Here is a 17,522-nt window from a genome sequence, read left to right as displayed (position 1 = left end):
GGGTTTAGGTTTAGGCACTTAGAGGGGGGATTAGGGTTAAGCACTGGGGTGAAGGTTAGGGTGAGGCACCCCCAAGGGAGGGTTAGGGTTAGGGGGTAGAATTAGGTTACATAATACTTACCTTGGACGATCGGGATTTTCCTCTGCTGGGATGCCGCTGTCGGGATTCCAACCGCCGGGCATGGGTCCGGCAGTAAATCATACCGATTCCGCATAGATCACATCCTCTTCGGTCCATGTAGGCAACCACGGGGATAAAACAAAAAATGAATACCTGATACAAGTATGGACAGGAGGAAGGGTACAGTATGTGTTTACACATACCCTTCCTCCGCATGAATGACTGGGACCCAGGTGTCTCCTGTCATTACATGAGTCTTCAGCCAATCAGTGGGTGCCTCATAAGAGGCTGCCCACTGATTGGCTGTGTGCGGGCAGATTTTCCCCCATAGACTTTAATAGTGTGAAAGGCTATGGGGCAAAGTCTGACCGTGCACAGCCAATCAGTGAGCAGCTCCTACCCAAGTCCTTTCCTTACTGGTATCGGGTATTATTATTATTTTTTAACCCCGTGGATGCCTACATGGACCAAAGAGGAGATGATCTACGCATAGGAAGAGGTGAGCATTGTGTTTTTGTATTTACAGGTGTCGGGGATTTCTACTGTACATGGACAAGTTGATGTGACTGTGAGTGTGCTTTTATGCCTTAATAATACTTTAATGTCACATTGTGTGTGTCCTGTGTTTCTTTTACTATTTCTTTGCAGGTGAATTACAGGTACCAGCGGCTCATAAACCCCGCATGCTGGTACTTGTGGTTCCCCAAGTACCAGCATGCGAGGGAGGCTTGCTGGGACATGTAGTTTGCCAGCAAAAGACAATATTAGTTCTTTTTTTTATTTTACACAACACTATACACTATCAAAAAATATAAAATTGAGAGCGCTGGCAGACAGTTTTATATATATAAAGAAAATATTATTTTATTGTATCTAGTTTCCTTATTAAACCAGCTTAATGACATACACACATTCCTTCACATTCAAAAATTCTCAATATACAAAAACACTTTCCCAATAAGAGTACTTATTAAACGTTCACATGTAATTCACTGATGAACTAATTAGAACATACACCTCCAATGTTACTACTAAAAAAATTACGTTCCACTAATATCTGTTATAGTAACCAGTTGCATTTAAAGCACATACAAAAATATCCCAGGTCCATAAATTACAGCAGATCTCGTTTAGGATAAATAGAAACAGTTGTAGCTTTCTCAGTTGCATTTAAAGAACTAATATTGTCTTTTGCTGGCAGACTACATGTCCCAGCAAGCCTCCCCCGCATGCTGGTACTTGGGTAACCAGATATAATCATAACTGGACATTATCTGTATCCAAAGCAAAATCTTGCACCTTAGAAAGAACCAATTGTCCCTATGTCTGTATATTCAGCCATAAACAGAGCTGTCTGCTGTGTACTTATACCCCTTTTACACCAAAACAAAAACCTGGGTTTTTGCAGGGTCTACCCGGGTTGCAGCTCAGTGTAAAAGGGTCCCTGAAAAATAACCTGGGTCAAGTGACCCTGCAATCCATCCCAGGTAGCTACCAGGATTGGACCCAGGATGGACCCAGGTAATGGTGCAGTGTAAACGGTGCAACCCAGGTTATCTGATCTGGATCATGCCTAAAATGAGCGGATTGGTGGTTGTGGAGCATTCACCTCCCACTTTTTATGACCTCATAGGTTTAGCAGGGCAGACCTGAGTTCAGTGTGAACAGGGCTGACCTGGGAGTAACCCAGATCAAAGATGCAGTGTAAATGGGTCAGACCTGGGTTTTTGGTGGAAAAGAGGTATAAGTGATACTACAGAACGGACATTATTTTTCACAAATCTATACAAATTGCAGTATAAAAGGAAACGTATGGTGTTAGCTGGAACTAAAAACTCATATACAATATTCCAGAAAAGGATAATATCAAAGGAGGATAATAAAAGCCTCACGTGGTTACACATTATCTGCTAAGAAGTGAGAAAGCTACAACTGTGATAGCCCAAATTCAATATTGTATTCATTATTAATAATAATATGATGTCAAAGAAATTTGACCTTTAATTTTAAATCCAACTCCTGTTGTCCGTGTGTTTATTTTTAGATACTTTTTTAGTTGTGTTAAGTCTGTAAGGTATAATGTACATATCAACCATAGGGAGTTTAATAGATTGCAACCACAGATATATTGTATCAGCGATATATGTATTTGCATGTATAAAACTGAATGCTTTGCACCCACAAGGTGTATGTAGCAATGATATATACGTTCCTATGCATCAATTTAAAAAATATATATTTATGGTAAAAAGTAATCCATCATGGCTATGAATAAAAAAATATATTTTCCTCTGATATTTAAAAGAAAGGGGCTTATCCTCCCCCTCATTGGGTGGGCGCCCTTTTCCTCCCTATCTCTCGCTCTGCTCCAGAGGGTAATTGTGATATTACACACCGGGCCACATTAAATTTGAAGCGAAAAGTCCGTTGCCGGACTTTTTTCACCGTCATCGGAGGTGTTCCGGTCGAATACTTATCGCACTCGTCCCCACGTATTCGCGTATTCAATTCCAAATCGTCAAAAACGGGACTCGGCGAAAACAAAATCGGTGAAAAGTCCTCTCATTTTTGGGGAAATCAGCCTGACACCCCCCAAAAGATGCTCTGATATGGGGGTTCACTATGGATACCCCCGAATAGCCCTGCTAAAGGTATGTGGGGTTTTTAAACGGTCTCAATAGCTGCTGTTTAGTGTCATTTAAAAAGTGATGAAGAATAGCATTTAGCACGTTTTTTTTTTAAATTGACCAGTCCCACCAAATTTAGGGTACCTGAAAACGGGCGCAAGCATATTTTAAAGTGGCTAAAGTGAACTTTTAAAAATCATGAAAATTCCACCTGCCGCAACCACCAGCAAGCCAAAAAATACCTGGGGCATACTTGGGGACCCCCCTGAGTCTATTTTGCTAGTTTTGAAGTTTGTCACCCATCTTTTTATTTTTCACCCCCAAAATTAAAGTACCTTTTTTGGGGTGTCCTGTGGTACTTTGTAAAAATGTTTGGACACAGAACACCTTTTGGGGACTGTCCAAGGGGTGTAGGGTGTTTTTTAAAGTTTGTACCCCAAAACCCCAATTCTGCACTTTTTTCTCCACCTATTCATAGGTGATCGTTTTTTGCAGAGTCTGTTGCGTTGACTTTTTGCTCCGGCGAAAAGTCGGGAAAATAGAATACCTGCGAGCTGTGAAAATGACATCATCAGTGATAAAGTATCGCCGATAACGGGTTTTCACAGCCTAATTGAATAGACCCCTATGAATCTTCCAAAGTAATGAAATACCCTATGATTGCATAGAAATGTATAATACAAGGCTCATCCCTCTAGTATGTGTCAGACACATGGCGTCAGTGCAACACAGGTATTTACCCCAAACGCAACAAGTGTCACATGGAGAAGAATAATGGAAATGTTTTTTTTATTTATAGCCCCTTTCTTTGAATCTAAAGATCATAAAATAGATATTTTTTCTCTCATTCACCAAATCCCACCTGTCATGGCAAAACAATAGTTTAATATAGTAACTTGTGTAGACTGCAAAACCAAAAGGTTAATTCCCATGAAATTAAACACATCACTTTAATGAAAATAGTGATCTGGCCTTGATGCCAGTAACAGTGCTCAATAGATAAATGTAACACGAGTATAACCATACATTATATATAACAATCAACTATACAGTAGTACAGTATGTAATTAGCAAACATGACATAAGAAATCATCTTGAAATGACTCTAATGGCAACATCAAACATTTCATGTCATTCTCATGTGCAGGTCCCTCGTACAGTATGACGCAGTGACCGATGGGCTAGGTTTAGGCTTAGAGTTAGACATATGGGTTAGGATTAGGTTAGGTTTAGGCCTAGGCCCATATTCAATTTGAGACAATAAGTCTGGACCTGTTTTGCAGGCGGAAAAGTATTGCGCTTATCCCCGCTTATCCCCGTATTCAATTTGTAAGGACGCGAAAACGGGACCCGACGAAACTGGAACAGGCGAAAAGTCCTGTCAATTTTTGGGAAATCATCCTGGCACCCCCCTAAAGATATCCTGACATGGGGGATCACTATGGGTACCCCCAATTGGCCTGCTGAAGGGAAGTCAGGTTTTTAAATAGCTGTGGCAGGTGCATAAATGCAATTATTTTGGGGAAAAATAACTAGTCCCATCAAATTTGGGGTACGTGAAAATGGGTGCAAGCATATTTTTAAGTCCCTAAAATGTTTTTTCAAAATTCTTCAAAAATGGACCTGCTGCTACCACCCGCAATGAAAAAAACACCTGCCGCATTTTTGTGTCCCTTTTTTTTTTCACCCCCAAAAGTAAAGTTCATTTTTTGGGGTGTCCTGATTTTTTATTTTTACATTTTTTACACACATTACTTTTAGGGGACATTCCCAGGGATGCAGTCTATTATTTTAAAGCATGCACCCCTAATCCCCAATTCTGCACTTTTTTTTCGCACTGGAGAAAAGTCCTTGAAATTGAAATTGGGGTTAATTGACATAGGCGAAAATGATGTAATCAGCGAAAATTATCCCTGATAATGGACTTTTCACTTCAAATTGAATATGGCCCTTAGAGTGATATATATGGGTTAGGTTAGGGTTAGGTTTAGAGTTAGAGATATGGATTAGGATTAGGTTAGGTTTAGGATTAGAGTTAGAAATATGGTTTAAGGATATGCTTAGATTAGATTTAGGCTTAGAGATATGGGTTAGGCTTAAATTAGGTTTAGGCTTACAGTTCGAGATTTGGGTTAGGTTAAGGCTTAGATTTAGAGATATGGGTTAGGTTAGGGTTAGGCTTAGATTTAGAGATATGGGTTAGGTTAGGGTTAGGCTTAGATTTAGAGATATGGGTTAGGTTAGGGTTAGGTTTAGGATTAGGTTAGGGTTAGTCTTAGGGTTAGATATATGGGTTAGGCTTAGAGTTAGAGCTATGGGATAGGGTTAGAGATATGGTTTAGTCTTAGAGTTAGAAATATGGGTTAGGGTAAGAAATATGGTTTAGGGTTAGATATATGGGTTAGGCAGAGGTTAGTGTTAGGCTTATGGTTAGAGATATGGGTTAGGCTTAGGTTAGGGTTAAATATATGGGTTAGGCTTAGATATATGGGTTGGGTTAGGTTTAGGCTTAGAGTCAGAGATATGGGTTGGGCTTAGGTTAGGGTCAGAGATATAGGTTGGCTTAGGCTTAGGGTCAGATATATAGGTTAGGTTTAGGCTTATGTTTAGAGATATGGGTTAGGCTTAGGTTAGGGTTAAATATATGGGTTAGGCTTAGATATATTGGTTGGGTTAGGATTAGGCTTAGGGACAGAGATATGGGTTAGGTTTAGGCTTAGGGTTAGAGATATGGGTTAGGCTTAGGGTTAGAGATATGGGTTGGGTTTAGGTTTAGGGTTAGAGATATGGGTTAGGCTTAGGGTTAGAGATATGGGTTAGGCTCAGGGTTAGAGATATGGGTTAGGCTCAGGGTTAGAGATATGGGTTAGGTTTAGGCTTAGGGACAGAGATATGGGTTAGGTTTAGGGTTAGAGATATGGGTTAGGCTTAGGGTTAGAGATATGGGTTAGGCTTAGGGACAGAGATATGGGTTAGGTTTAGGGTTAGAGATATGGGTTGGGTTTAGGCTTAGGGTCAGATATATAGGTTAGGTTTAGGCTTAGGGACAGAGATATGGGTTAGGTTTAGGCTTAGGGACAGAGATATGGGTTAGGTTTAGGCTTAGGGTTAGAGATATGGGTTAGGCTTAGGGTTAGAGATATGGGTTAGGCTTAGGGTTAGAGATATGGGTTAGAGATATGGGTTGGGCTTAGATTAGGGACAGAGATATGGGTTAGGTTTAGGCTTAGGGTTGGAGATATGGGTTAGGCTTAGGGTTAGAGATATGGGTTAGGCTTAGGGTTAGAGACATGGGTTAGGCTTAGGGTTAGAGATATGGGTTGGGCTTAGGTTAAGGTTAGAGATATGGGTTAGGTTTAGGGTTGGAGATATGGGTTAGGTTTAGGTTTAGGGTTAGAGATATGGGTTAGGTTTAGGGTTAGAGATATGGGTTAGGGTTAGAGATATGGGTTAGGCTTAGGGTTAGAGATATGGGTTAGGTTTAGGGTTAGAGATATGGGTTAGGCTTAGGGTTAGAGATATGAGTTGGGCTTAGGTTATGGTTAGAGATATGGGTTAGGTTTAGGGTTGGATATATGGGTTAGGTTTAGGTTTAGGGTTAGAGATATGGGTTAGGTTTAGGGTTAGAGATATGGGTTAGGTTTAGGTTTAGGGTTAGAGATATGGGTTAGGTTTAGGGTTAGAGATATGGGTTAGGGTTAGAGATATGGGTTAGGCTTAGGGTTAGAGATATGGGTTAGGTTTAGGGTTAGAGATATGGGTTAGGCTTAGGGTTAGAGATATGGGTTAGGCTTAGGGTTAGAGATATGGTTAGGTTTAGGGTTAGAGATATGGGTTAGGTTTAGGGTTAGAGATATGGGTTAGGCTTAGGGTTAGAGATATGGGTTAGGCTTAGGGTTAGAGATATGGGTTAGGTTTAGGGTTAGAGATATGGGTTAGGCTTAAGGTTAGAGATATGGGTTAGGGTTAGGCTACAATAAGCATATTTTGGTGTCAGCATGTTAAATGTTGACATTCTGAATATGTCAACAATATAACCATATCAAGCTAATTGCCTGTTGATATATTGGTTGTCAACCTAACGTCCATGTCAACATTCTGACTCAACATTCACAACCTGTTGATATTCTGGTGTCGACAAGTCAGACCACACTCCAGCTGCTCAGTTGGTTTTGCTCAATGGCAAATATACAACTTACTTCAAGCTCAGTTTTTCTTGCAATAAAGTTAATTTAGGAACATGAGTGATGGCTTGGTTCTAGACTCCTGCTCATGGATAAATTTGAATCTTTCCCAGAATCCTCTTGATAGCATGCCTGATCTCTGTGGTCATAATGCCATATACAAGTGGGTTCAGCGCTGGTGGCAAAAGCTGGTGAAGAAGACAAAGTAGGACATGTACAGGTCGCGGTATCTCCTTGACTGCCCGATTAGACACTATTGTGATAGCAACAGTGAGATAAAACAAACAGATGAGAATAAGGTGAGAGCCACATGTGCGAAAAGCTTTGAAGGCAGCATTGAAGGAACGTGCTGCCACCACGGTCCGGAGAATGACTGAATATGATATAATGATGAGCAGGAGATCTGTCCCGCCAACCAAAATGAAAATCACTAATCCATAGATGCTGGTGGAAGTATTGTCGCTGCAGGAAAGTTTTTCTACTGACATGTTCTCACAGAAACAATGAAGAATTTCCCTACTGGAGCAATAATCTAGATTTGCCGCCAGCAGGGGAAGGGGCAATGATACGGCCATGTTCCTGATCAGAATAAATACACTTGCTTTCACCACAAGTTGATTTGTGATAATGGTAGGGTAATGCAGAGGGTGACAAATGGCCACATACCGGTCATACGCCATCACCAGGAATATAGAAGATTCCGCGGCTGACCACATTGTAGTGAAAAATATCTGGGTAAAACAAACTGGTGCTTGGATAGTGACGGCGTTTGTCCAGAGGATAGCCAGAACTCTGGGAGTCGCGACAGTACAGAGAAAAATATCCACCAAGGAGAGCATCCCCAGGAAGTAATACATGGGATGGTGGAGTTTTGACTCAGCGCAGATGACAACCAGCAATATGACATTCGAGGTAAGAGACACTAGAAGAAGGAACATGAGAAAAACAGTGATGTTCGAGCTGTGGACCTCGGGAAAACAAATGAATGTGAACTCCAAGGATGAAATGTTTCTGAAGTTTGTGGCAAGGCTATTAGTATCATTCATAGGCAAACTGAGATCTATGAGGGACAGAAGACACAAAACATTAATAAATGTATATATCTGATTAGAGATACAATAAAAACAGAGAAGGAAGATGCAGGATTGAGAGTGAAATTATTGTTATTCTTAGCTGGAGTCACATTTTTCTCTATTGCATCTCATTTATGATACTCTCCACCAACTGTCCACCAACTCTATACCCTTCAAATGTTTAACTCCAAACCAACTCTGTATATAAGTGTATCCCAGTATTCTCCAAGGCTCAGTTTACATTATACTTTACTCCATGCTTATCAACATGCGAAGAAGCAAAGGTGAAGGGACACAATTGACCGATTGCTCATGGTGAAATTAATTTGCATAAGAAAGTCTATTTAATTAATATATTTATTAGTTTATTAAAGTCTATTAAATTAATATATATATTTTGTGAGTGACAGCAATCTCACTCTGTGAGAGTGCGGAATCTGCAATTAACCACATGGTGTCATGGCATACCATATCTGTATTACACAAGGAACATCAGCCTTAATGATCGTAATTTCACTGTTTCTTGTATTTTGATTGGCAGAAATTCAATAGGTTTGTCAATTTTCAGATAATTTCTAAGCAGCCTTAATGGGACATGTGAAACCGTAAGGTTTTTTGTCTATAGAATATACAGTATAGCCTCACACACATACAGTACAGAGCCGTAACTAGACTTTTTGGTGCCCTGTGCCAGAAAAAGCATTGGCACCCCCCCATTTTTCAAAGGGAAATAATGTACCCAATAAAGAGTAATGGCTTTATGGGGAAGGGCCAGGGAAGAGATAGGTGAGGCCAGGAGATGCTGGGGATGAAATTATAGGAAGCTATAAGTGAGAATGACAATAAACAGAAAATTGACAGGCCCAAACAGCGCCCCCTGACCTGTGGTGCCCTGTGCCAAGGCACCGGCCGCAATACCCTAGCTACGGCCCTGACACAGTATAACCTCACATACACAAAGTATAGCCTCATATACATACAGTATAGCCTCACATATATACAGTATAACCACACATACATACAGTATATCCTCATATACATACAGTATAACCACACATACATACAGTATAACCTCACATATACACAGTATAATCACACATACATACAGTATAACCTCACATATATATACAGTATAACCTCACATACATACAGTATAACCTCACATACATACAGTATAACCTCACATTATACAGTATAACCTCCCATTATACAGTATAACCTCACATTATACAGTGTAACCTCACATACATACAGTAAATCCTCACATTATACAGTGTAACCTCACATACATAAAGTATATCCTCATATTATACAGTATAACCTCACATTATACAGTGTAACCTCACATTATACAGTATATCCTCACATTATACAGTATAACCTCCCATACATACAGTATATCCTCACATTATACAGTGTAACCTCACATACATACAGTATATCCTCACATTATACAGTGTAACCTCACATACATAAAGTATATCCTCATATTATACAGTATAACCTCACATTATACAGTGTAACCTCACATTATACAGTATATCCTCACATTATACAGTATAACCTCATATTATAAAGTATAACCTCACATACATACAGTATAACCTCATATTATAAAGTATAACCTCACATACATACAGTATAACCTCACATACATACAGTATAACCTCATATTATAAAGTATAACCTCACATACATACAGTATAACCTCACATTATACAGTATAACCTCATATTATAAAGTATAACCTCACATACATACAGTATATCCTCACATTATACAGTATAACCTCCCATACATACAGTATAACCTCACATTATACAGTATATCCTCACATTATACAGTATAACCTCACATTATACAGTATAACCTCACATACATACAGTATAACCTCACATTATACAGTATATCCTCACATTATACAGTATATCCTCACATACATACAGTATATCCTCACATTATACAGTATATCCTCACATACATACAGTATAACCTCACATTATACAGTATATCCTCACATACATACAGTATAACCTCACATTATACAGTATATCCTCACATACATACAGTATATCCTCACATTATACAGTATAACCTCACATTATACAGTATAACCTCATATACATACAGTATATCCTCACATACATACAGTATAACCTCACATTATACAGTATAACCTCACATTATACAGTATATCCTCACATTATACAGTATAACCTCACATACATACAGTATAACCTCACATACATACAGTAAATCCTCACATACATACAGTATATCCTCACATACATACAGTATAACCTCACATACATACAGTATAACCTCACATACATACAGTAAATCCTCACATACATACAGTATAGCCTCACATACATACAGTATATCCTCACATTATACAGTATAACCTCACATTATACAGTATATCCTCACATTATACAGTATAACCTCACATACATACAGTATATCCTCACATTATACAGTATAACCTCACATTATACAGTATATCCTCACATTATACAGTATAACATCACATACATACAGTATATCCTCACATTATACAGTATATCCTCACATACATACAGTATAACCTCACATTATACAGTATATCCTCACATTATACAGTAAATCCTCACATACATACAGTATAGCCTCACATACATACAGTATATCCTCACATACATACAGTATAACCTCACATACATACAGTATAACCTCACATACATACAGTAAATCCTCACATACATACAGTATAGCCTCACATACATACAGTATATCCTCACATTATACAGTATAACCTCACATTATACAGTATATCCTCACATTATACAGTATAACATCACATACATACAGTATATCCTCACATTATACAGTATAACCTCACATACATACAGTATATCCTCACATTATACAGTATATCCTCACATACATACAGTATATCCTCACATTATACAGTATAACATCACATACATACAGTATATCCTCACATTATACAGTATAACCTCATATACATACAGTATATCCTCACATACATACAGTATAACCTCACATACATACAGTATATCCTCACATTATACAGTATATCCTCACATACATACAGTATATCCTCACATTATACAGTATATCCTCACATACATACATTATATCCTCACATACATACAGTATAACCTCACATTATACAGTATATCCTCACATTATACAGTATAACCTCACATACATACAGTATAACCTCACATTATACAGTATAACCTCACATACATACAGTATAACCTCACATTATACAGTATAACCTCACATACATACAGTATAACCTCACATACATACAGTATATCCTCACATACATACAGTATAACCTCACATTATACAGTATATCCTCACATTATACAGTATAACCTCACATTATACAGTATAACCTCACATACATACAGTATAACCTCACATTATACAGTATAACCTCACATACATACAGTATAACCTCACATTATACAGTATAACATCACATACATACAGTATATCCACACATTATACAGTATATCCTCACATTATACAGTATAACCTCACATTATACAGTATATCCTCACATACATACAGTATATCCTCACATTATACAGTATATCCTCACATACATACAGTATAACCTCATATACATACAGTATATCCTCACATTATACAGTATATCCTCACATACATACAGTATAACCTCACATTATACAGTATATCCTCACATACATACAGTATATCCTCACATTATACAGTATATCCTCACATTATACAGTATAACCTCACATACATACAGTATAACCTCACATTATACAGTATAACCTCACATACATACAGTATAACCTCACATTATACAGTATAACCTCACATACATACAGTATAACCTCACATACATACAGTATATCCTCACATACATACAGTATAACCTCACATTATACAGTATATCCTCACATTATACAGTATAACCTCACATACATACAGTATAACCTCACATTATACAGTATAACCTCACATACATACAGTATAACCTCACATTATACAGTATAACCTCACATTATACAGTATATCCTCACATTATACAGTATATCCTCACATACATACAGTATATCCTCACATTATACAGTATATCCTCACATACATACAGTATAACCTCACATTATACAGTATATCCTCACATTATACAGTATAACCTCACATACATACAGTATAACCTCACATTATACAGTATAACCTCACATACATACAGTATAACCTCACATACATACAGTAAATCCTCACATACATACAGTATAACCTCACATACATACAGTATATCCTCACATTATACAGTATAACCTCACATTATACAGTATATCCTCACATTATACAGTATAACCTCACATACATACAGTATAACCTCACATTATACAGTATAACCTCACATACATACAGTATAACCTCACATTATACAGTATAACCTCACATACATACATTATATCCTCACATACATACAGTATAACCTCACATACATACATTATATCCTCACATACATACAGTATAACCTCACATACATACATTATAACCTCATATACATACAGTATAACCTCACATTATACAGTATAACCTCACATACATACAGTATATCCTCATATACATACAGTATATCCTCATATACATACAGTATAACCTCACATTATACAGTATAACCTCACATACATACAGTATATCCTCACATTATACAGTATAACCTCACATACATACAGTATATCCTCACATTATACAGTATAACCTCACATATATACAGTATATCCTCACATACATACAGTATAACCTCATATTATAAAGTATAACCTCATAGAATACAGTATATCCTCACATTATACAGTATAACCTCACATACATACAGTATAACCTCACATATATACAGTATATCCTCACATTATACAGTATAACCTCACATTATACAGTATATCCTCACATTATACAGTATAACCTCACATACATACAGTATATCCTCACATTATACAGTATATCCTCACATTATACAGTATAACCTCACATACATATAATATATCCTAACATTATACTGTATATCCTCACATACATACAGTATAACCTCACATACATACATTATATCCTCACATTATATAGTATAACCTCACATACATACATTATATCCTCACATTATACAGTATAACCTCATATACATACAGTATATCCTCACATTATACAGTATAACCTCACATACATACAGTATATCCTCACATTATACAGTATAACCTCAAATACATACAGTATATCCTCACATTATACAGTATATCCTCACATTATACAGTATAACCTCACATACATACAGTATATCCTAACATTATACTGTATATCCTCACATACATACAGTATAACCTCACATACATACATTATATCCTCACATTATACAGTATAACCTCACATACATACATTATATCCTCACATTATACAGTATAACCTCATATACATACAGTATATCCTCACATTATACAGTATAACCTCACATACATACAGTATAACCTCACATACATACAGTATATCCTCACATTATACAGTATAGCCTCACATACATACAGTATAACCTCACATACATACAGTATATCCTCACATTATACAGTATAACCTCACATTATACAGTATAACCTCATATACATACAGTATATCCTCACATTATACAGTATATCCTCACATTATATAGTATATCCTCACATTATATAGTATAACCTCACATACATACAGTATAACCTCACATACATACAGTATATCCTCACATTATACAGTATAACCTCACATTATACAGTATAATCTCACATTATACAGTATATCCTCACATTACACAGTATAACCTCACATTATACAGTATAACCTCACATTATACAGTATAACCTCACATACATACAGTATAACTTCACATTATACAGTATAACCTCATATACATACAGTATATCCTCACATTATACAGTATATCCTCACATTATACAGTATAACCTCACATACATACAGTATATCCTCACATTATACAGTATATCCTCACATACATACAGTATATCCTCACATACATACAGTATAACCTCACATTATACAGTATAACCTCATATACATACAGTATATCCTCACATTATACAGTATAACCTCATATACATACAGTATATCCTCACATTATACAGTATAACCTCATATACATACAGTATATCCTCACATTATACAGTATAACCTCACATACATACAGTATAACCTCACATATATACAGTATATCCTCACATTATACAGTATAACCTCACATTATACAGTATATCCTCACATACATACAGTATAACCTCACATTATACAGTATATCCTCACATTATACAGTATAACCTCACATACATACAGTATATCCTCACATTATACAGTATATCCTCACATTATACAGTATAACCTCACATACATACAGTATATCCTAACATTATACTGTATATCCTCACATACATACAGTATAACCTCACATACATACATTATATCCTCACATTATACAGTATAACCTCACATACATACATTATATCCTCACATTATACAGTATAACCTCATATACATACAGTATATCCTCACATTATACAGTATAACCTCACATATATACAGTATATCCTCACATTATACAGTATAACCTCAAATACATACAGTATATCCTCACATTATACAGTATATCCTCACATTATACAGTATAACCTCACATACATACAGTATATCCTAACATTATACTGTATATCCTCACATACATACAGTATAACCTCACATACATACATTATATCCTCACATTATACAGTATAACCTCACATACATACATTATATCCTCACATTATACAGTATAACCTCATATACATACAGTATATCCTCACATTATACAGTATAACCTCACATACATACAGTATAACCTCACATACATACAGTATATCCTCACATTCTACAGTATAGCCTCACATACATACAGTATAACCTCACATACATACAGTATATCCTCACATTATACAGTATAACCTCACATTATACAGTATAACCTCATATACATACAGTATATCCTCACATTATACAGTATATCCTCACATTATATAGTATATCCTCACATTATATAGTATAACCTCACATACATACAGTATAACCTCACATACATACAGTATATCCTCACATTATACAGTATAACCTCACATTATACAGTATAACCTCACATTATACAGTATATCCTCACATTACACAGTATAACCTCACATTATACAGTATAACCTCACATTATACAGTATAACCTCACATACATACAGTATAACTTCACATTATACAGTATAACCTCATATACATACAGTATATCCTCACATTATACAGTATATCCTCACATTATACAGTATAACCTCACATACATACAGTATATCCTCACATTATACAGTATATCCTCACATACATACAGTATATCCTCACATACATACAGTATAACCTCACATTATACAGTATAACCTCATATACATACAGTATATCCTCACATTATACAGTATAACCTCATATACATACAGTATATCCTCACATTATACAGTATAACCTCATATACATACAGTATATCCTCACATTATACAGTATATCCTCACATACATTCAGTATAACCTCACATTATACAGTATAACCTCATATACATACAGTATATCCTCACATTATACAGTATAACCTCACATACATACAGTATATCCTCACATTATACAGTATAACCTCACATTATACAGTATAACCTCATATACATACAGTATAACCTCACATACATACAGTATATCCTCACATTATACAGTATAACCTCACATTATACAGTATAACCTCACATTATACAGTATAACCTCATATACATACAGTATAACCTCACATTATACAGTATAACCTCACATTATACAGTATAACCTCATATACATACAGTATAACCTCACATTATACAGTATAACCTCACATACATACAGTATAACCTCACATACATACAGTATAACCTCAAATACATACAGTATATCCTCACATACATACAGTATATCCTCACATACATACAGTATAACCTCACATACATACAGTATAACCTCACATACATACATTATATCCTCACATTATACAGTATAACCTCACATTATACAGTATAACCTCACATTATACAGTATAACCTCACATACATACAGTATAACCTCACATACATTCAGTATATCCTCACATTATACAGTATAACCTCACATTATACAGTATAACCTCATATACATACAGTATAACCTCATATACATACAGTATATCCTCACATTATACAGTATAACCTCACATTATACAGTATAACCTCACATTATACAGTATAACCTCATATACATACAGTATATCCTTACATTATACAGTATAACCTCACATTATACAGTATAACCTCATATACATACAGTATATCCTCATATTATACAGTATAACCTCATATACATACAGTATATCCTTACATTATACAGTATAACCTCATATACATACAGTATATCCTTACATTATACAGTATAACCTCACATTATACAGTATAACCTCATATACATACAGTATATCCTTACATTATACAGTATAACCTCACATTATACAGTATAACCTCATATACATACAATATATCCTCACATTATACAGTATATCCTCACATACATACAGTATAACCTCATATACATACAATATATCCTCACATTATACAGTATAACCTCATATTATACAGTATATCCTCACATTATACAGTATAACCTCACATACATACATTATATCCTCACATTATACAGTATATCCTCACATTATACAGTATAACCTCACATTATACAGTATAACCTCATATACATACAGTATATCCTCACATTATACAGTATACCTTCACATTATACAGTATAACCTCATATACATACAGTATATCCTCACATTATACAGTATATCCTCAAATACATACAGTATATCCTCACATACATACAGTATATCCTCACATACATACATTATATCCTCACATTATACAGTATAACCTCACATTATACAGTATAACCTCACATACATACAGTATAACCTCACATACATACATTATATCCTCACATTATACAGTATAACCTCACATTATACAGTATAACCTCATATACATACAGTATAACCTCATATACATACAGTATAACCTCACATACATACATTATATCCTCACATTATACAGTATATCCTCACATACATACAGAATATCCTCACATTATACAGTATAACCTCACATTATACAGTATAACCTCATATACATACAGTATATCCTCACATTATACAGTATATCCTCATATACATACAGTATATCCTCACATACATACAGAATATCCTCACATTATACAGAATATCCTCACATTATACAGTATATCCTCACATACATACATTATATCCTCACATACATACAGTATATCCTCACATTATACAGTATAACCTCACATACATACATTATATCCTCACATACATACAGTATATCCTCACATTATACAGTATAACCTCA

General features: G+C 35.7%; 1 protein-coding gene across 1 annotated transcript; it reads right to left on the bottom strand.

Annotated features, from left to right (window-relative positions):
• Positions 1-7,018: 7,018 nt before the first annotated feature.
• Positions 7,019-7,990, bottom strand: LOC148474269 (olfactory receptor 56A4-like). The gene has a single exon (XM_088458846.1). It carries the CDS (start codon positions 7,976-7,978, stop codon positions 7,019-7,021), a length of 960 nt encoding a protein of 319 aa, XP_088314972.1. The 5' UTR covers positions 7,979-7,990.
• Between the last annotated feature and the right edge of the window lie 9,532 nt (positions 7,991-17,522).

Source organism: Taudactylus pleione, unplaced genomic scaffold (genome assembly GCF_031769625.1).
Source record: "Taudactylus pleione unplaced genomic scaffold, aTauple2 ptg000859l, whole genome shotgun sequence".
In the NCBI taxonomy this organism is placed as follows: domain Eukaryota; kingdom Metazoa; phylum Chordata; class Amphibia; order Anura; family Myobatrachidae; genus Taudactylus; species Taudactylus pleione.
The sequence above is the reverse complement of the archived record's forward strand: the minus strand, read 5'-3'. Positions and strand labels throughout refer to the sequence as shown.